This window comes from Amblyomma mixtum, chromosome 5 (assembly GCF_055824585.1).
Source record: "Amblyomma mixtum isolate Tamu chromosome 5, ASM5582458v1, whole genome shotgun sequence".
NCBI lineage: Eukaryota > Metazoa > Arthropoda > Arachnida > Ixodida > Ixodidae > Amblyomma > Amblyomma mixtum.
The window spans coordinates 16,101,490-16,119,166 of record NC_143016.1 but is presented as its reverse complement, the minus strand read 5'-3'; the positions used below and the strand labels follow the sequence as shown (position 1 = coordinate 16,119,166).

Genomic DNA, 17,677 nt, shown 5'->3' with positions numbered 1-17,677 from the left:
GAGTGGGAACCGGTTGGCTGATAAGCGGGAGGCCGCAGATGCGGCGGCAACGCGTCGAATGCAGTAGCGGAGAGCGGTGGCGCTTTTTAGAACGCCTGCCACGACAGGGTCGCGCACCCTGCCCCAGCTGGTTCGCCTGCCAAAGGTCAGCCTCCTTTCTTTCACCCCCGGGAAAAACCGACGCGCAAGCTTCGCGACGAACCAGAAATAGATTCGGCGTTCGGCATCAAGACCCGCGGCACAGAGCGACTCAGCCGTGATGGAATGAGTGCATGATCGGCAGTCAAGCAGAAGGAGAGGTACCGGCGAATGCACGGAATATCCTAATCGCGCGGGATTCCGAGGACAGCTCGTTCCGGAGCCGATCTGTGAAACGTGCCGACTCTGCGAGAACGTGTTCGTGCGGGCGTGTGTTTCGTGTCACGCGAGCTTTCGAATAATCGCTCGCAAGGAAGACGGCGACGGAAACTTCGTTTTTGAACCTGCTTTCTTCTATTTTTTTTTTATTCTTCACCGTGTAAGTTTACGCAGCCTTGTCTGTGGTGACACAGCTGTGAGGGAAAACCCGGACAGAAGGAAGTCCGACCTGGGAACCACAGATGATTTCATTCGTGCGGTTCGCCACCGAAACGCTGCTGTAGCAGCCGCGTCGTATTAGTGAGGGTCTGCGCTTAGATATCGACCCCTGTGGACCCGAAATTCTTGGCTGCTGAGACTTCGCCACGAAACCGGCGTTGTGGAACGAACGTTACTTTGCATGGAGTCTCTCGTGACATGCATTGACGCTGCGAACGGCTACAACAGGTGCCTCCCACTCATTTGCTATCCGTGACATACAGAAAGGGCAGCTGGCACTCCGAAGACTTCTATTCATGGCATGACTGGTAGTCTTGCACGGTGTAATCGCGTTGAGGGATATGCACTGAATGTTTTGCACACACCGATCATTGAACGGTGTCCCACTTGTGACGTCGGGTACATGTTGTGGAAGACATTTACCTATATGATTCCATGGAGAGTCAGCACAGCACGATGAACTTTTGGTTTTGTACGGATAGGAGGAGGTACGTAAATGGCTTATGCTTGTGAGTTTCTTTCTAATGTACACTTTAAAGCATGTAATTGTAATCGTTTGGCGAAACAACTGGAGAAGTGAATGTAACCCGAAGGCCGAATATCGTTTTCAGATAAGAAACCTACATGCTTGGTTTTGTTTGTGGAGTTTAACGTCCCAGAGTGACTCAGGCAATGAGGGAAACCTACATGTGCGAGACGAGAGGGGAAATGTCATTTCTACTGCAAGGCAGCAAGTTATTTTTAGTGGAAGCGGGTTCGAATTAGAAGAATGCGAATAAGATGTCTATATTGAGACGTATGCCCAGTGTGGTAGGGTGCTGAACTAGCAACAGAGGAAAAAATTATTGCCAGCATGTATGGGCCTTCAAGTACTGCTGAAATACTCAATACCGTGATTCTTGCTTGCGGTGTAATATTATTTAGGATACTTTCACTGTCTATTATTTTATTCACTTTTTATGTTCTCTGAATATGAATAATGTTGTAGTGAAAAAACTCACCGGATAGTGAGAAAACTGCCCGCCGTGGCAGATGGCAGTTAAATTAATGATTGGCCGCTCGGGAAGATCAACCTGGGCTCCACAAGGCCCACCGCTGGGTGCAGCTGACATCGCGGGGAAGTGGCGCATCGCTTAACCGCTGCACCACTGCGCCAGAAGGGGTATGAGGACTCCCAGTGATCTATGAATATAGAGTAGAGAATGACCTTCTGCATATATGGGATTTAACTCGTTATGGTATCGCGCCATACCGTTAAGGCGAAGCTTAAGTGTCTCCTAGAATTTTTTTGGCATTAGAGATGCACTCGTGCAGAAGGTACTTTGCTTTTCTCCCTAGTTGCGAAGCCGTTATAAAACAAGCTTAATTTTAGTAATGATTCGGTGCATTTGAGCATAATTATTTCTAAACTCGCGAAAAATGACAAAGATACAAATATCCAAAACGCTCAGCCATGACCCCCACAGATGACACCCCCGCTACCGAGCTACCCTTATATTGTGCTTCCTTGTATCTTTTCAGGCGGAGTACAGCGACACTGCACTATAGCAGTCAGGCATGTTACCCCACCATGCATCTTCGCACTGGCAGACAGTGGAAAAACTGCGGAACGAAGGAAGACATAGTACACTGAGGTAGAGTGCAGAAGCTTGTTTCATTAACCTAGCGACATGACGCGTTACCTCTGTAATAAACAAGCACTAGGCCATTAACTTGGAAACCTGGGTTCTACAAGCACTCGTCCATCACTTCTGCCTCCTCATCACTCGCGCCATCTCCACTCGGGGCGAGCAGACGCGCAGCCGCAGTCATTCCCACTGCTCTGAAAAATACGCTGAACCGCTAATCATGGGGAGAAAAGCGTTTTCCTTTTGTAACTCAAAGAAGTGTATCTCGATAAATGGTGCACTCATTGCCTAGCTACAGCTCTGATGACAATAAACGTTAAGCCGTGTCCTCTAAAAACTGATTGAGGGATGGACGAATAACGGGGAGGTTGTCAGCATGGCAAATAAAAATGCGGCCCAGTCACACCCGCCCTTGCAATCAGCCCACTTGCAACCAGCACACTGAGAACAATAAAGAGGAGCTGGCCTGCGTCGATAGGTTGCTGCGTTGTGATATCACAAGGGCTTCTTGCACTCACACCTGAGCACTTACATAAGCTAGAAAAGGACAAAAAATGAAGCGAAAGGTGTCACTTCCAATGGTCTATTTCGCAATAAATCTGCAGTGACGTAAAGGCGGTTTTTTCGCGGATCTCAGAGGCTGGGTTGCGCTGCCATACACTTCCAAACGGTCATCACGGAGTCCTTTTCGGCCTTGACGCCATGAGTTTTGAATCGTGAGGCGGGAAGGAATGTTCCATTTTTAAATCCAGTTTTCTAAGCCTAAAATACTTCTTTTGTTGCCTGACAGATATCAAATATCAACGTAGGCATAAAGAACCAGAGAATCTGTTTTTAGAAATACAAAAAAATGGGTGGGGTTTTCTTCAGCCTTTCTTTCAAGTTGGCGTTTCGTATTGCCTCGGATTTCCGTGTAACCATCTTGCTTCCGCATACAACTGCCGCAGTGCGTGAGGAAGTTAAACGTTTTAGTGTGAGAACACTACTTAACACGGTCCCAACCAAAAATTTTGTGTGAATCCTCAGAGTAACTCGGGTAAGATCGGGTAAGTTCGGAGGAGCGCGCGCGCTAGCTGTAGCCAGTGGGAGCATGACCTTGAGGGTGACCTTGTCCAAACCTAGCATAGCAACAGCCCATGCACCATGAGTCTAATATGGTCATCAGACGTGCCGACGGCGCAGCAAATCAAAATAATGAGCCAACCATGCAGGCTAAAAACATGCTCTCGCTCGTCTACTCGCTTTAACTACTTTAAAACCCTGCCACTTTGTTCGTAAACTTAGCGAGGAGAGGAACACTCTCTCGTACCGCAGACTCCACGGCAGGCAGTTGCGTGGCGATCATCTTTCCCCAGGTAAAACTCGCTCCTGTAGTAGTGCTCCGCGCGACGGCCAAGTTGCGAAGCCGTTTTTCTCCCCAGGCTTGCACCAAGACCGTGGTTTTTCATAGTCCAGAAACATGGCCTAAATAAACTTCTCTCTATACTCCCAACATTTTTTTTTTCTCCATCATTTCACTCTTGTTGCTTCGACACCTTGGCTCCTTTGAGCCTTGTTCTCCACGTCGTTGTTTTCCCGCAATAACGGGACCACTTTTTATTCTCCTCCCATGCCGTGGTTCGCGTGCACATGGCTGACCACTTCCTGTGTGCGGCCATCGCATTGATCCCGAAAGTACGCCTCGCCGTCTCACATTTCTCGCACCCTCTTCGCGAAGACGCGCACCCATAATGAACTGCGCCGCCGAGCGTCGTGTTTGCCTAGGCGCGCGACAGGTTTTGCGGCCGCTAATGGACTTCTCGTATATACCGCTACTAGCAGAAGTAAAGAAAAAAAATAGGCGAAAAATGGGAGAAAATGCATTATCGGGGAAAAACGGAAGACAAAGGAACCTCTACATCTACCGCGGGAAGCGCAAACAACTGGTGGAAACGGTTATTTGTCGAGGAAAAATTATGATCACGCCCAAAGCCGAGAGATTTATCGCCAGCAGGTATCAGAACACTGCGGTCGAAACGCAGGGACACCCGGTAATGATTAATGGAGGTGGGTCCCCTCCAGGCGCCCCTCGTTAGGTGTCGGTCGCCTCTGAAATTACGTGCATCGCTATGGTAGAGAGGAAATGGTGCACTACACTCTATTTGCTGCCAACGCGCAATGAAGTGGTCCGTGTTTTCAAATGTCCCCATAAGGTCGCGAACGTCACCGCTGAAACGAAAGAGCAGTCAGAGGGGTCGAAGTATAGATCGTTTTAAAAGTGCTAATGTAGGGACTATATCCCGTCTAAGCTATCCAAGTGCCAGCAAAACAGAAGCCCGGTACACAATGCAATTCATGTATTAGAACGCTATATGATTGGTCGAAATATTTCAGCTACCGTACGCTGGGTTATCATGGGTGCTGATTATAGCTGTGCAAACTATTTTTTAACACCTTTTATGTGGACGATGCTTGATATCCCGGCCCCTGACTGCGTGACACGCTCTGTGATTCGCTTTTAATTGCCGATAAATTGAACAGTATTATGGTACTCAGTAGTACGTCGCAAATGTGAAGCGCGCCACATGAACTGAAAAAGAAGAAAACAGGCTGGCGGTTTAGCATTTTTAAGCACGAAATATTGTGCTAAAGCACAATTTTTTGCACGTGTACACTACCGCCGCATATCTGAAAGAGCGATCGAGGTGTTCGCTGACCTAGGGAGCCAGTTGTGCGCGTATTAAACTGTTTTCACCATCAATGCCAATTTACCCAATGTACGCCGGCGGCCTATGCTCCAGTGCCGCGTTTATGCAGCAGTGTTGTCAACGCCAACACGTATCGGTCTAGTGTCGTGTTTCTACCACAGCGTTATCCACGTCAACGCATGCAGCGCACATATCTCTGTCACTACCGCCACATTGTTCAAAACGCGAATATTAGTTTCATAGCAGTGTCAGTTGATGAAGAACAATATGTGCAATGCACGGTGCGAGTGTGTGTTGCAGTTTACCAGAAGGCGTGTTCGGCTGCGGCGATAACCGAGTGCTCTCGCGCTGTGGCCAGCAAAGTTGATCTGTTCGCTCTGCCGCTGGTTCGGATCCCAGTCACGAATATTTATTTGACTAATTTTCATTTTGTTTCTTCACTGGGCACAAACCCGCAAACATCGCAAGATCTTGCTCTGGGTTTACCCATCGGAAAAGTGCTTTCGCAATTAAGAAGCAAAAGCTGCGACTGAAAGCGATCACTTGCACACTCGAGTTGTGCCAAGTTTAGGTCAGTGTTTTGCGTGTCGAATCATCTAGCACGATTTGTCTGAGCAATAGGTCTCTACTTTGGCAGCATGCGCCTTTAGTCTTCAATGGGGCGAGTCGTATCCGCTGCAGCATAGCACGCAATTGGACGTATAGCTGGCGTCGCATCTGGATCGAGCGTGATCGCCCTTTATTGCTGCAGCTTTCTTTTAGCAGTACTTGTTTCCTGGCGAGCGGTTCTTATCGATTATTCGCGACAAAATATTCGGCGCGAGCCACGCAGGTAGTGAAGACGACCTGCATAGAAATCGACCATGCAACGACATCGTTGCAGAACGTCTGCGTTCCGCTCGCGAGGGACTTGCGAAACAAAAGACTCGAATTTGCCGCCAAACGAGGCCATTAACCGCTTTCATCTTGGTCGCGATCTGAAGGAGCTCGCGTAGGCAATTACGCTTCGATGAAGCGACCGCTAAGTTCGTTTGCGGCTGCGGTCCTCCCGAATCAATAAAAGCTTCACAATTAGGAGTGCTTCGTTAGTGGTCAATTCCGAGTACGTGTTGTGCCAACTTAGTGTTGCTCAAGCATGGGAGGATTCGGTACATTGTACTATAGAGGTGACGCTTGTTTTACGTGTTTAACTTTTGGTTTAAGTGGGAAAGGTCGACTGCAGGGTCCGCCTTTCTTACCTTCTTGCGGGCAACAGCCCGAACGTACCCGCAATGCACCTCATAAGCTGCCGTTCTCTGGCTGCGTGCGTCAGTAGCCGCGTTTACATGAATGCGACAGAAGTCGACTGCAACCCACTTTGTGAAGGAAAGAGCAGGTTTCGGGAAGGAAAAGCGTGACTCGTTCTCTACTCTCTTCCTCGACGTTTCTGCATTTTCCCTCAAAGAAGTGGACTAGAGTCGACTTCTGTCGCATTCATGTAAACGCGGCTACTGAGCGGGGGAAAGAGCGGAGGGCTCCGAGTGAATTCCGCCCTCGTGAGGGTTCTTTAACTCTCACTGACATCGCACAGTATAAAGGCGTCTTTGAACTTTGTTTCCTCCGAAATGTAGCCATTGTGGCCAGGATTTGACCCCACGACTTTTCAGCCAGCAGCCGAACGCCAACGGCACTGAGCCCCAGCGGGAGGTGGAGGGAGACACGTAGATGCCCTACAAGCCGCCTGACCACGTTACAGCCACATCCCGTGACCAAATCAAGGGGAAGAGCTTGCAGTAAGGGATGTTGCTCACGTAGTATGTGGCGAGAATATTTCATATTAATGAAAATTGTTGGGAGCGGCAGTCTTCCTTCTTTCGCCTGTTCACAGAGTACGAGGTAAAAAGCGTGGTATTGAAAATGCTACCTCAGGGGACGTTTGGGCCGCTTACCGAGATCATTAATCATTTTAATAATTGATAAGAGAGCTATGACGCTTCACTGCAAGCAAAACGCGTATGCCACAGCCTCGCAGGAGTGGTATTTATCGTTAGTTTAGTATGGCTTGGATCCTAATTTTGCCTTGGTATATACGCACAGAATACTGGCAGATGATATGCAGATAGTGTTCTGAGAGTGCCTCATTAAAGAGAGAAAAAAGTCGTGAACAAAAGCGGCGCCTCTTGCGTGCGCCACAGTTCATTATCCACCTTGGCATGATGCCGACAGCATTTTCGCTCGGCGAGCTTCTGTGCTGCCCATGCTTTCTGCGTGGTAAAGTCTACACTGCGTCATGCTAGTTTTCCGTTCCAGCGAAGCAGTACGCGTGATATGGATGGGTTAGTTCTGCCTAAAGAGCACGAGGAGTCTAGTTTTAAAAAGAAAAACCTTTGTGCAGGCAGTTCTTAGAAAAATAACTGCCTTTTCTTGTTCGTTTCTTTCTTTCTTGCTTTTGTTTCACTGAAACCTTTTTGTGTGCTCATAGTGAGTGCATTTGGGGATGTTTAGAACCCCCTTACGATGCCTTCCGCTTTAGAACAACCGTCTTTTACGAATATTGTGATTAAATGAGCCTAGTAAAGACACGTTGAAAGCACTCCGGGTACCCATAGAAAGAAGAGAAACTTCCGTTTTAACATTTCAAGATGAGATACGTGTTTGAGTAAATGACTGCGGATTAACTTTGCCCAACCTGGGGTTGTTTAACGTGCACTGAGATCGAACAGAACACGGGTATCTTCTTCATTTCATTTGCGGCCACGAACCGATTTCGCGATTCCAAGCGGCCGAACGCCTTAGCCACGGAGTCACAGAGCTGTTTGAGGCGTTTCTCAGGGCTGTTTATTATAATGGCCCTTAAAAAATTTCGCCGCACTGGGGTGTTGCTTCCGGATTAGAAAAAAAAAAAAAGTTAAATTAACGGAGGCGGAGTTGAACATGCACTGAGGAAGCGTTTTAAGGATGAGTTTATTAGAGTGACGATAGCGATTTTCGTGCTCCAGCGAATAATTCTCCAGCGAAACCAAAAGAATGCATAACTTTTCTCCACACGGTCAAGTCGAGGTCTTTGGCGGCCAAACTGCCGCCAAGAAGCGAGGGTTTCAAAATACCAGCTCCTGAATGCATAAGCGCAGGCGGAATTATTCTGATTTTTTTTATGAATAGGATAAGCCTTCTGTTTAAGTTGTAGTGAAGACAAAAACCGCGACAACTGAATCAAGAGGGAATGCCTATTATCTGGGCTACTCTTAGGTGAGTGCAACGCTATAAGACAAGGGAAGCGCCGGACCTCGCCTCGCCCGCTGCGTACAACTCCCGCCCGCAAAAATGAAAGGATTCTCTAGTTTTTCCACCCTGAGTCGCGGGAGATGCTTGATAAACGCACCCGAAAAGCGAGATCCTGACGTTATACAGCTCACCTCCAAGCAGTTCAGAATTGAGAATTTTAGACGTAAGAAATTGAGGCCATAACGGCAACTATTTAATGTTCTGCTGCTTGCGTTTGAGAACGAAATGAAGTTAGAATGAGACGGACTCTTACATCTGGTCATCCAGCTGTTACAATTAGCGGCAAATAATCTGCGCTGCAGTTACAAACTCCAGAACCGAAAGAGCTAGCCCGTGGTTCCGGCCAGCGATACGAGCTTCGTTCGCTCGGTTTCGAATCATTACTTCCTCGCGGAACGCCCGCCTGGTCCGGAAATTACAGTCGCTAGATAGGCATAAACCAGAGCTCCTTCCGACCGTAACCTATGGGCGGCTCGTTTCTACAGTCGGCGATGACACGCCGTCCACCACAAAGGACCATTGTGTTTCTCAGAGGAACAAATGTCCGGCGACGAAATTCAACCAAAAAAGCGAGAGATGGCGCTGCAGAATGTTTTCTTCGCAGAGAAAGAATGTGCCTTATTTTCTGCAATAAAACAAAACAAAAAAAAAAACTTCCGTGCTTTCCGCTGTGGGGAGCAACCCAACCCTGGTGACTACTGAAAGCAAGCAAACGTGACCCGCATGCCAATTGCAAGTGACCCTCGCTGCTATGTTTCTGTGCGATTGAGTCTAGCGTGTTCTGCTGAAAATTTGTTGTCTAGGTTTCCTTACGCTTCAACCAATCCTTGGTAACGTGATGCAGCAGCACGTACAGGGTTGGCAAAAAGTTGCCAGGCCACGGTGTCTGCTTTTGAGCAGTATAGACAGGCTGTTACGATACCCGCGAAACTCAAAATATCTGTAGAGGGAAAAAAATGCGTCGTTCTAACATTTTACAACCTTGATAGCTTTATCGGCATCTTAAGTGCCAAGATATACCAAAGAACAGCATACTGTGTGTCCTGGGAGCAACCCTGTACATGATAAAGTGACGCAAACAGAAACTATACAATGGTACCTCGTGCGGCAGTTTTTGTGACGAATGCGCGGAGAAGACGGACCTACGAATACAAATGATACAGATTAAGAGAAAGCGGCGCATTTTGATCCTGTAGAACCACTGCGTTGCAAACAGACATTTGTTAACCTATTAGCCTAAATGCCTTGCTGCTATGAGCACACAAGGCCGGCTGTGAGGCCGTAAAACATTAATCAAATATAGACACTTCTAGTGTTTAAAACGTAGACACAGCAGATTATAATTTTATCGAGGAATGCTTGCTTGAGGAAAAGTGATGTTGTCGCCGACTGATGTGTGGAGAGGTTGCGAAAACAGTTGATTTCACAACAGGTTTCGCAGTTTGTATCGTGATCCTCGCGAACTAGGCTAGCATTGCTTTCACTGTGATCGGTGCTCGTTGCGGTTCTTTACTGACGTGAGTGTAAAGGAGGATGGTGGCACTGATGTAGCGATAGCATCACTTAAGTCCTTGCTGATAAACGACTGCCAACGCGTAGCCAGAGCAGTATAATAGTTTTCACACAATGTCTTAGTAGTTGTCACATGGAAGCGTCAAAATGAAAACAGGACGACATGAAGACACTTTCTCGCTAGTATATTCGCCAGCTTGCAAGCGATAAAAATAAATGTACCTTGTATCGAGGATCAATGCATAGGAAACCAGGCCTGGAATGTTGGTTGTCCTGAAGAAAGATCAGACCTGTGCAAGTCAAAGCTCAAGTACGCCAGAAAGGCCCATTGAGCGACGAGAAAGGGCTGCACCGAAAAAACACTGCCTGGCACCTAGAGCTCCCTCATGGGTCTCACAAATAATCGTCGGCTTACCAAGGCGGGGCCCATACCGTGACGCTGCTGAGTCTCCACAAATATCTCCGTGTGATAGGCTTGCTTGCAAAGAATAGCAACCGCGTTGCCGTTAGAGGTGCATGAATGATAAAACATAAAATGCAATACCCACATAGTATAATACATGATGCACGGCGCTTTAAATGATGGAGCCACAAACAAGGGAAAATAAAAAGTACTTTAGCATTTCACTGAGGGAAACGACGTCAGCGCACTTCAAGATGAGTAGAAGTGTTCTTAGAATAAACGCTTTTTTACTCATCGATCGTCTCGCTGTTTTGAAACGCGTTCGAGGTTATGCAGTGTTATCCATCTCCTTTATTTCCCGCGCTATGTTGTGCGCGACCGTTCTCTGTTGCTCGTGTTGCGCCCATGGAAGGAACAAGCTGCACAGCTTGCCTTTCTTGTGCGCAATTCTATAGCTGTAGAAAGCTAGAACGGCTTGAGAATACTCATGGAAAGACTATAGACAATGTCTATATAAAACAAAAATGAACACAAGAGTGAACACCAAAGTGAGAGATGGCGCAAACAGAAATAAAAATGGCCTTCAACCTAGGCTGAAGCACCCCATCACTTGTGAGAATGATAACAGATTTCTCTTCCGATTACCAGATTCGCAAAGAGTCTGATCTGCGGCTCCCTGGCAACAGTATTTGTTTTTTTTAAAGTCTTTTTGTATATTTCGATCTGACATGAAGCTTATCCCCCTGTGCGGCATGGATCGCGGTAGACTTATTGCGTGTAGCTGTCCAGGTTGCTTTTATTTCTCTGTGTTTCGAAAGCGTCAACCTTTTTTGGTTGTCTCTGTTGCAGAGGCGCTATCTTTTTTTTTTTATTTCGTAGAGCGCGTGCACAGCCTGTTCTTGGCTCAGTGATATAGGATGTCAAGCGAGCGTGAGACCCTGTTTGGCTACTTTTAGCTCGACAAAAATTTCCTGTAGGCAAGTGGCCCGAACAGACATGTCGTGTCGAAAGCCTTGCGCTCACTTTCGAACTGCTTTGGACGTTTGCACACCACGCCGAAAAGGAAACGAGAAACGAAGGTGTGCGCTTGCCGGCAGACATACGGGAAGCACGTAAGCGGATCGGCATTAATGCGTTTGTGGTGATCTTTGCGCGAACTTTGCAAAATGGAGAGTGGCCATGTTTAGCTGAAGTTTGAGCGTGGGGGCGGCGCCAACTCAGGAAGGTTATTGCGGACTTCGCAACTGCGTCTTCTGAGTCAAAAGATAGCCGGGTTTAACCGAATATCGTTGTTTTCAGTTTGTTTTAGCTCCAGTGAGACAAAGAGAGAAAAAAAACGCTATACAGTTTCCCATGTGTGGTCCTATGAAGCAGTGGTACCGGGTTCGGACCCCGGACAAGGAAGAATTTTTCTTCAACTACGAAATTTTTGTGAAAGCTTTTATAGTTTTCTTCTGTAGCCGTGTAGCTGCACTTGGGTGGATGTCAATTAGTAAGTACTCTCTTATTCCCCTAAATGTCTGGTTTTCGTCATATACCATGTTCTTGGCGCGTCTCTTCCACGTATTTCAGATGAGACCAGTTCCAGAGTGGACGGCTTCCTAACCCGCAATGAAGAATGCTTCTCTGTGGATCGCTTGGCTCACCTGTGTACAGGCTGTGGCAGGCACCACATCGGAACCACCCATTACAGAGGAGTGCAACGTTACGCTGCCTTGGACGGCACCCAGAGAAGCTTACGACGACGTTTCGGACTTCGTGTTCGAGTCACTCATGCAGTGTCCACAAAACCTTCACGGCTGCTCAGAAAGACTCGTGAGCTGCAAGCCGCGGACCTACGTCGCTACTTGTTCGTGTGCGCCAAACTGCAGAGCCTACAGGGACTGCTGCTGGGACGTGGAATTCGTGGAGGGCGATACAGAGTTTCCCGAAATTTCCTGCGTAACCATTCAGATAGGATCCAGCCGAAAAAAAGTGATCTCCATGGTCGTCGGCTGCCTGGCTACGTGGCCAGACGACGACGTGAGAAACGGCTGTGAGAGCGCGGAGTCGTTTAACGAGACGTTCTACCGCATCCCGGCGACCAGCATCAATCATGTCACTTACAGGTAAGGCGCGTATCTACTTGACTCTGGTCGTCCGCCGCTTTCCTTTCTCTTTTGCTTTGCTGAAATCTGATGTCCTAAACTGCGAGGAACCTGGGGCAAGATTGATTGCGGGGAAGAAAAAAAGAAACAGCGAGTCTTCTTCGCAGTCCTCACGTTAGCGCTTCGTGTATCGTTCGCTCATGCAGGTTTGAGGAAAGAAAGCGGGCACATAAATCTATGAAAGGGGATGTCCACAACTAGATGGCTATGCACATTCGTCAACTGAAAGGCATGTCGACTGGGCAGGGTCTTTTGCGCGTTCTCTATGAGTTTGCGCATTGCCCTAGACACAGCTAAAAAATGTACTCTACCTTGTAGCTGAGAGTAAATGTAAGCACGGAATGCATTGTAGGAAAGGCGTAGCATATTCAATGGGATGACTCATAGATGGCGTTCGCCAGACTCGGCAAACCGGAGGAAAAGCGCTTCGGTGGAAAGCAGATTTTCTTCTCTGGGACGCTTCTTGGGGTGTTGAAGCAATGCCGCTGTCACGTGGAAGCTTTTGTATTTTGCAAGCCTTCTTTTATAAGTTCGGTAAAAAATGCTACCCTACGTAGATGGTACCTCAAGTGCAAACATTTCGGCCGGCTATTTTTAAGGCGATCGACAACTTCCGCACTGACACTTTATTCCTGACACTAATGTTTAAAAAGTTACCTGATTAGTCTGTGCTAAAAATTCTCCCGAACAGGAGAAAAAATACTGCCGGCTAGGCCACTCGGCTGTCAACAGCACTCAATAGATTCACTCACCTCAAACACTCCGTATTTTTAAAAATCTTGGTTACTCTTACTGGGGACGCCCGGTATATACAAGCAGCGTGATCGTTTGCTTCGGTCGTTTTTGTCTTTTTTTTTTGTTTGCTTCGCTGTTGGTAACACAGCGAAATTAGTGATGACCTGTTTTTAGTGACGATGAATCTGGAGTTCGGGACACTGTCACAGAGCTCTTCACGTGTCCTCGCAATGTACGCAATACCAAATGATGTTAGGGAACGAAGTTTGCTGCCCTCAACTAGACTCACGTACATTTGGGGCGGAGTACATTGGAGGCAGAAAATTTTTTTCAGTGAGCAGCTTTGCTCTAAACAGGGATAAGAATTGTTGCGAATATGCCAATAGACGTCGCAACACTTGAGATGTACAGAACTGTTTTTTTGCCGGCCGAAACAGAAACGCAACAGTATAATGCTTTTTTAACTAGAGGCAGTTTTACGAGTGAAGGGAAAGAAAAACGCGAAAGAATTTTCTTGATTATGACATTACATTTTCAACAACAACAATGTTGCCACTGTGAATAGAAAATGAATCTGCCCCTCCCCTATACCCACAGCCCATGAAAAGGTAAAAGCAAAATTATACAAAAAAAAAACCCCGCCCTGCCGCAGTGGCTCAGTAGTTAGAGCACTCGGCAGCTGAGCCCGAGGACGCGGGTTCGATTCCCGGAAGCGGCGACCGCATTTCGATGGAGGCGGAAAGCAGGGCACCCGTGTACTGCGCGATGGCACTGCACGTTAAATAACCACAAGTGGTCGAAATCAATCCGGAGGCCTCCACCACGGCATTTCTCATAGTCAATGTCGCTTTAGGACGTTAAACACTAAAACCACGCACCATAAGAAATGAACGAATAAAAATGCTCGAGGTTAGTTCTCTGCTGTTCCCATTTCTGCTGTCTGTGCCTGTAAACTGAGCTTGGAAGTATAGTGCGTTCGTCTATTTTAAATTTTCATAATTTGAAAAATGATTATAGGCTAGTTTCCTGGGAAATTACGACAACTTCGCGGGTCTTTTAGGCTTTTTCTGTGAGCTCTACTGAGAGAGGTGCTCGGTAAGACATTTGTCCTTTTTGTTGTAATCGCAATCAAGAAAGTGAAAATGAGAACGATCTAAACAATAAGGATGGCGAACGCTTCCGTCCCGAAATTTGCCGGCAATATTCCTACATAGAAAGGACAGGAAAGTGTTGCGTAAAGAAGTTGGCATGAAAAGATAAAATAAGTAAAGGAGAGTGCATGGATGTTACAGCTGTACTTTGTTCTGGGATCCCAAACGCTTAGGAGTACCATCCAATTATTATGTTCCTCTGTTAATGCCTGCTCCTTTTAATTTGGTAGTCACTATTCACTGTGCTAAAAAACTTTGGTTCAATTTCTTATCTATCAATGTGATGGGAGTGGCTGTTAAATGCATTGTGTTAATTATTCCAGAAATGGCTTCTGCGCACTCTGCAACAACGACGTCACGAACGCCACCTTCTGGAACACGACGTTACCCAACCCAGATGCTCCCATCCGCGTATCTTTGCCTGAGACTGTGAGCAACGAGCCAGAGCTGCACCTGAGGCCCTGTGTTGTTGACGAGCTGAACGACACTTGCACGCCAGGCACCCCTGCAGACGTCTCACGAAAATGCCAAACGTATTACGCACCAGTCACCGACGTCGAGGATCACTGGCCTACCGTCTACCGAAACGTCTACTGCGCAAAGTGCAACGGCGCCAATGTGTCTCGCTTGTCCTGTAACAGTCCATGGCACGTAACGAACTTCACCGTGCTAAGACGTCATCCCGGTGGACATCGCAGACCTATTCCAGCTCGCCCGCCAAATTTGGCCGCCATCTTCAAGCCCGTGGTACGCACCTCCACCTGCTACGTACAACACGATGACCACTGTTATATCAAGGACCCACCAAGCCTTTACAAAGTTAAACTGAAGCTATACCCCAATGACAGCGATGGTAACGGAACTCAGACTTCTTCACACAACCGGGGAGACGGTCCACCGAGCGCCTACAACATCTATAACTATGCGACGGTTGTCTGCATGTCTCTCTCCATATGCTGCCTCGCGCTCAAGGTTGTCGTCTTCTGCGCTTACAAGGAGGCTCGAAGCTTCTCTTCCAAATGCACCTTGTGTCTCTCAGTAACGCTGATGATCACCCAGTTCCTGTACCTCGTCACCAGCTTCGTCAGCCTCCAAGAGGTCCCGTGCGTGGGTGGCGCGCTGCTCGTCCACTACGGCTTCCTGTCCACATTATTCTGGACTAGCGTTCTGTCGCACGACATCTGCAAGAACATCACCTCCGTAAAGCTGTCGTCTGCTCGCGACAAGACCCTGGCTCTTTACTGCGCCATCTCCTGGGGCGTACCCCTGGTGGTAGTTGCCGCAGCTCTAACGGTGCACTGCCTGGCTCCGGAATCCGTCGTATCGCCCAGCTACGGGACAACGACTTGTTGGATCGGCAGCATCTGGGGCCTGGTCCTGTTCTTCCTTGGGCCCATGGCGGCACTTCTTCTCTTCTGCCTGCTGGTGTACCTCAAGACAGTCTTCTACATCCGCAGCATCGCCTCAGCCGCAGCCGGTGTGCGCGAAGGCCAAGGGTCGGCCAAAGACGATGGCCAGCGCAGGCAGCAGTTTGCTCGCTTGGCGTTGTTTGGCCGGCTCGCGGTCATCATGGGAGCAGCCTGGGCGATCGCCTTCTTCAACATTTTCGTGCCGATCGCCGCGACTGACCTCATTGTGAACGTTCTCGTGGGACTTCAAGGGTTGTACCTTTTCTTCGCGTTCAAGGACTACCGTCACTTTGTGTCGTCGATGCCTGGCCGCAAGAAGACAGCTCTGAGTGGCAGCCGCGGAACGTCCAGCACTTGGGTAACCTCATCGAGATAAAGCTGCACCCCAGAGTGACCGCGTCGTGCCGTAGCCATCCAAGCGGGTAGCGCCGCGACGTATTAGTGCGTGAGCTGTAAGCCCATATTCGGCGAGGGTGCCGCTTTCTATGTGTCCGAAGCCGCTACCCACTAACCACCCGCATTCACCTTCCAGAAGGCCACCATCCTGCATCCATCCACCCAACTCCACCTTCCGCCCACTGTCCATTTAGCCACCTGCACCTTCCACCTTCCACTCATCTCCATCCTTCAGAAGGCCTCCACACATTCTTCACCTAGTCCACCCTTGACCCAACACCACCCACAAGAAGTCTTCACCTTCCAGAACCCCGCGCTGCAGCGGTAAGAAAAAGCGACGGGGAAATCAAGTTCAGTGACGTAATGAAAAGCGATTATTGTTGAAATGAAATCCAAAACTAATATGTCTAACGCAGATTTGCCTGACTTCGTATGATCGCCATTCAATCTTTTTTTTTTACCATCTGATTTGAGCTTTATGAATCTCTCACTGTCACACTGCCTTTTCCCAATGTTCTCATTTTGCGTGTGTCCATTTTACAGTGGCGCGTTATTCGCAAGACTCAAGGAATAAAAAAAAAAAAGAAAGCACGACGACGTACTCGTACGCAAGAAAGCAAGAGCAGAAGACAAGGAAATGACGCATGTGCCTCTTGCTTGTCATAAGACCATGCAAGTGGGATTTTTTGGCGGCTTGGATGTCTGTTCAATCTTAATCAATCACGCGCTCACGCGGAGCATGTGATCCCCGGTGACATGCACTGGAGTGAGGCTATTTATCGAACAACATTTCCACCCAGGCGATATTGTCTGTGAGCATCAGGTTAACATCGGTGGCTTTTGATTGCGACCTAGAACGACGCCGATGCCCATTCTCTACAAAAGCGATTTCGCTACAGCGGTGGTCTGGCGTGAAACGCCAATATATCTCCAGTGGGCATAAAAAGTTTGCACAGAAAGTTATTACGTGCTCTCAATTGATCTTCGCGCTTTAGGAATTTTATTGAACTGCCGTAAGTACTAGTCACTGTGATGATGTTGACCCAAGTAGATGGGCGGAGCGCAGCAACGGAATTTATGCCTCTGCTCGAACAACTGTATCCAGAGGAGGAGGATGCAGAGGAGGAAAAAATGACTTCATTTCGGCACAAATAAAATTTCTGAGTTACGACTGCTAGTGTGCCCGAAGCACGACACTAGACACTGGCTGCTTGACACTCACTTCACAGTTTGAAAACAAAGAATATGCTCTTCCCTGTGTGCAGACTAAAGGCTTAAGCACGAAGCGTCAGTCTCTCACTTAGATGTTGCTTTCTTCAAGACTTTCAGTACGTTTATTGGAATTGCCTACTTAGCTCATGGTCTTCCAACTCTAAGAATATGTTGCAAGCTTCTGCTGAGCTGTGCTGGCAGTCTCGTATTCAGCATACATTGTCCCTAAGAATCAGTCACCACCGACAAAGCGATGAAAAGATAAAAAACAGGAAGCAAAAGAGACAGTGATAAATTACACAGTTTCGACATGCCAAGCTGTAGGAAGCGTGGCATCGTCTTCCTGGTGGAAAAAGAAAGCGACTGTGGACGTGCAATTAGTGCGAGCTCTCACGAGCGTTTGAAAAAATAGCGAAAAAACGTCCGAAAACGTCTGAAAACGCAAACTCGCTTAACAAACACAACCAACCTCTCCCGCCTCCTCAATAAATAAAGAATAAAAGAAGCCGTGTAACAAGGGAAATGCCACACAGACATACCTATGGGCTGATGAAGTG

At 47.9% G+C, this 17,677-nt stretch overlaps 1 protein-coding gene across 1 annotated transcript in view; it reads left to right on the top strand.

Moving 5' to 3' along the window:
• The window catches only part of LOC149341377 (uncharacterized), a 55,214-nt gene extending 38,135 nt beyond the window's left edge, over positions 1-17,079 (top strand). The window contains exons 4-5 of the mRNA XM_089543460.1: positions 11,643-12,178; positions 14,427-17,079. Of these exons, the coding sequence (XP_089399586.1) occupies positions 11,682-12,178; positions 14,427-15,888 (1,959 nt within the window). The 5' untranslated portion in view covers positions 11,643-11,681 and the 3' untranslated portion in view covers positions 15,889-17,079. The remainder of the gene's footprint in view (positions 1-11,642; positions 12,179-14,426) is intronic.
• The last annotated feature ends 598 nt before the right edge of the window (positions 17,080-17,677 follow it).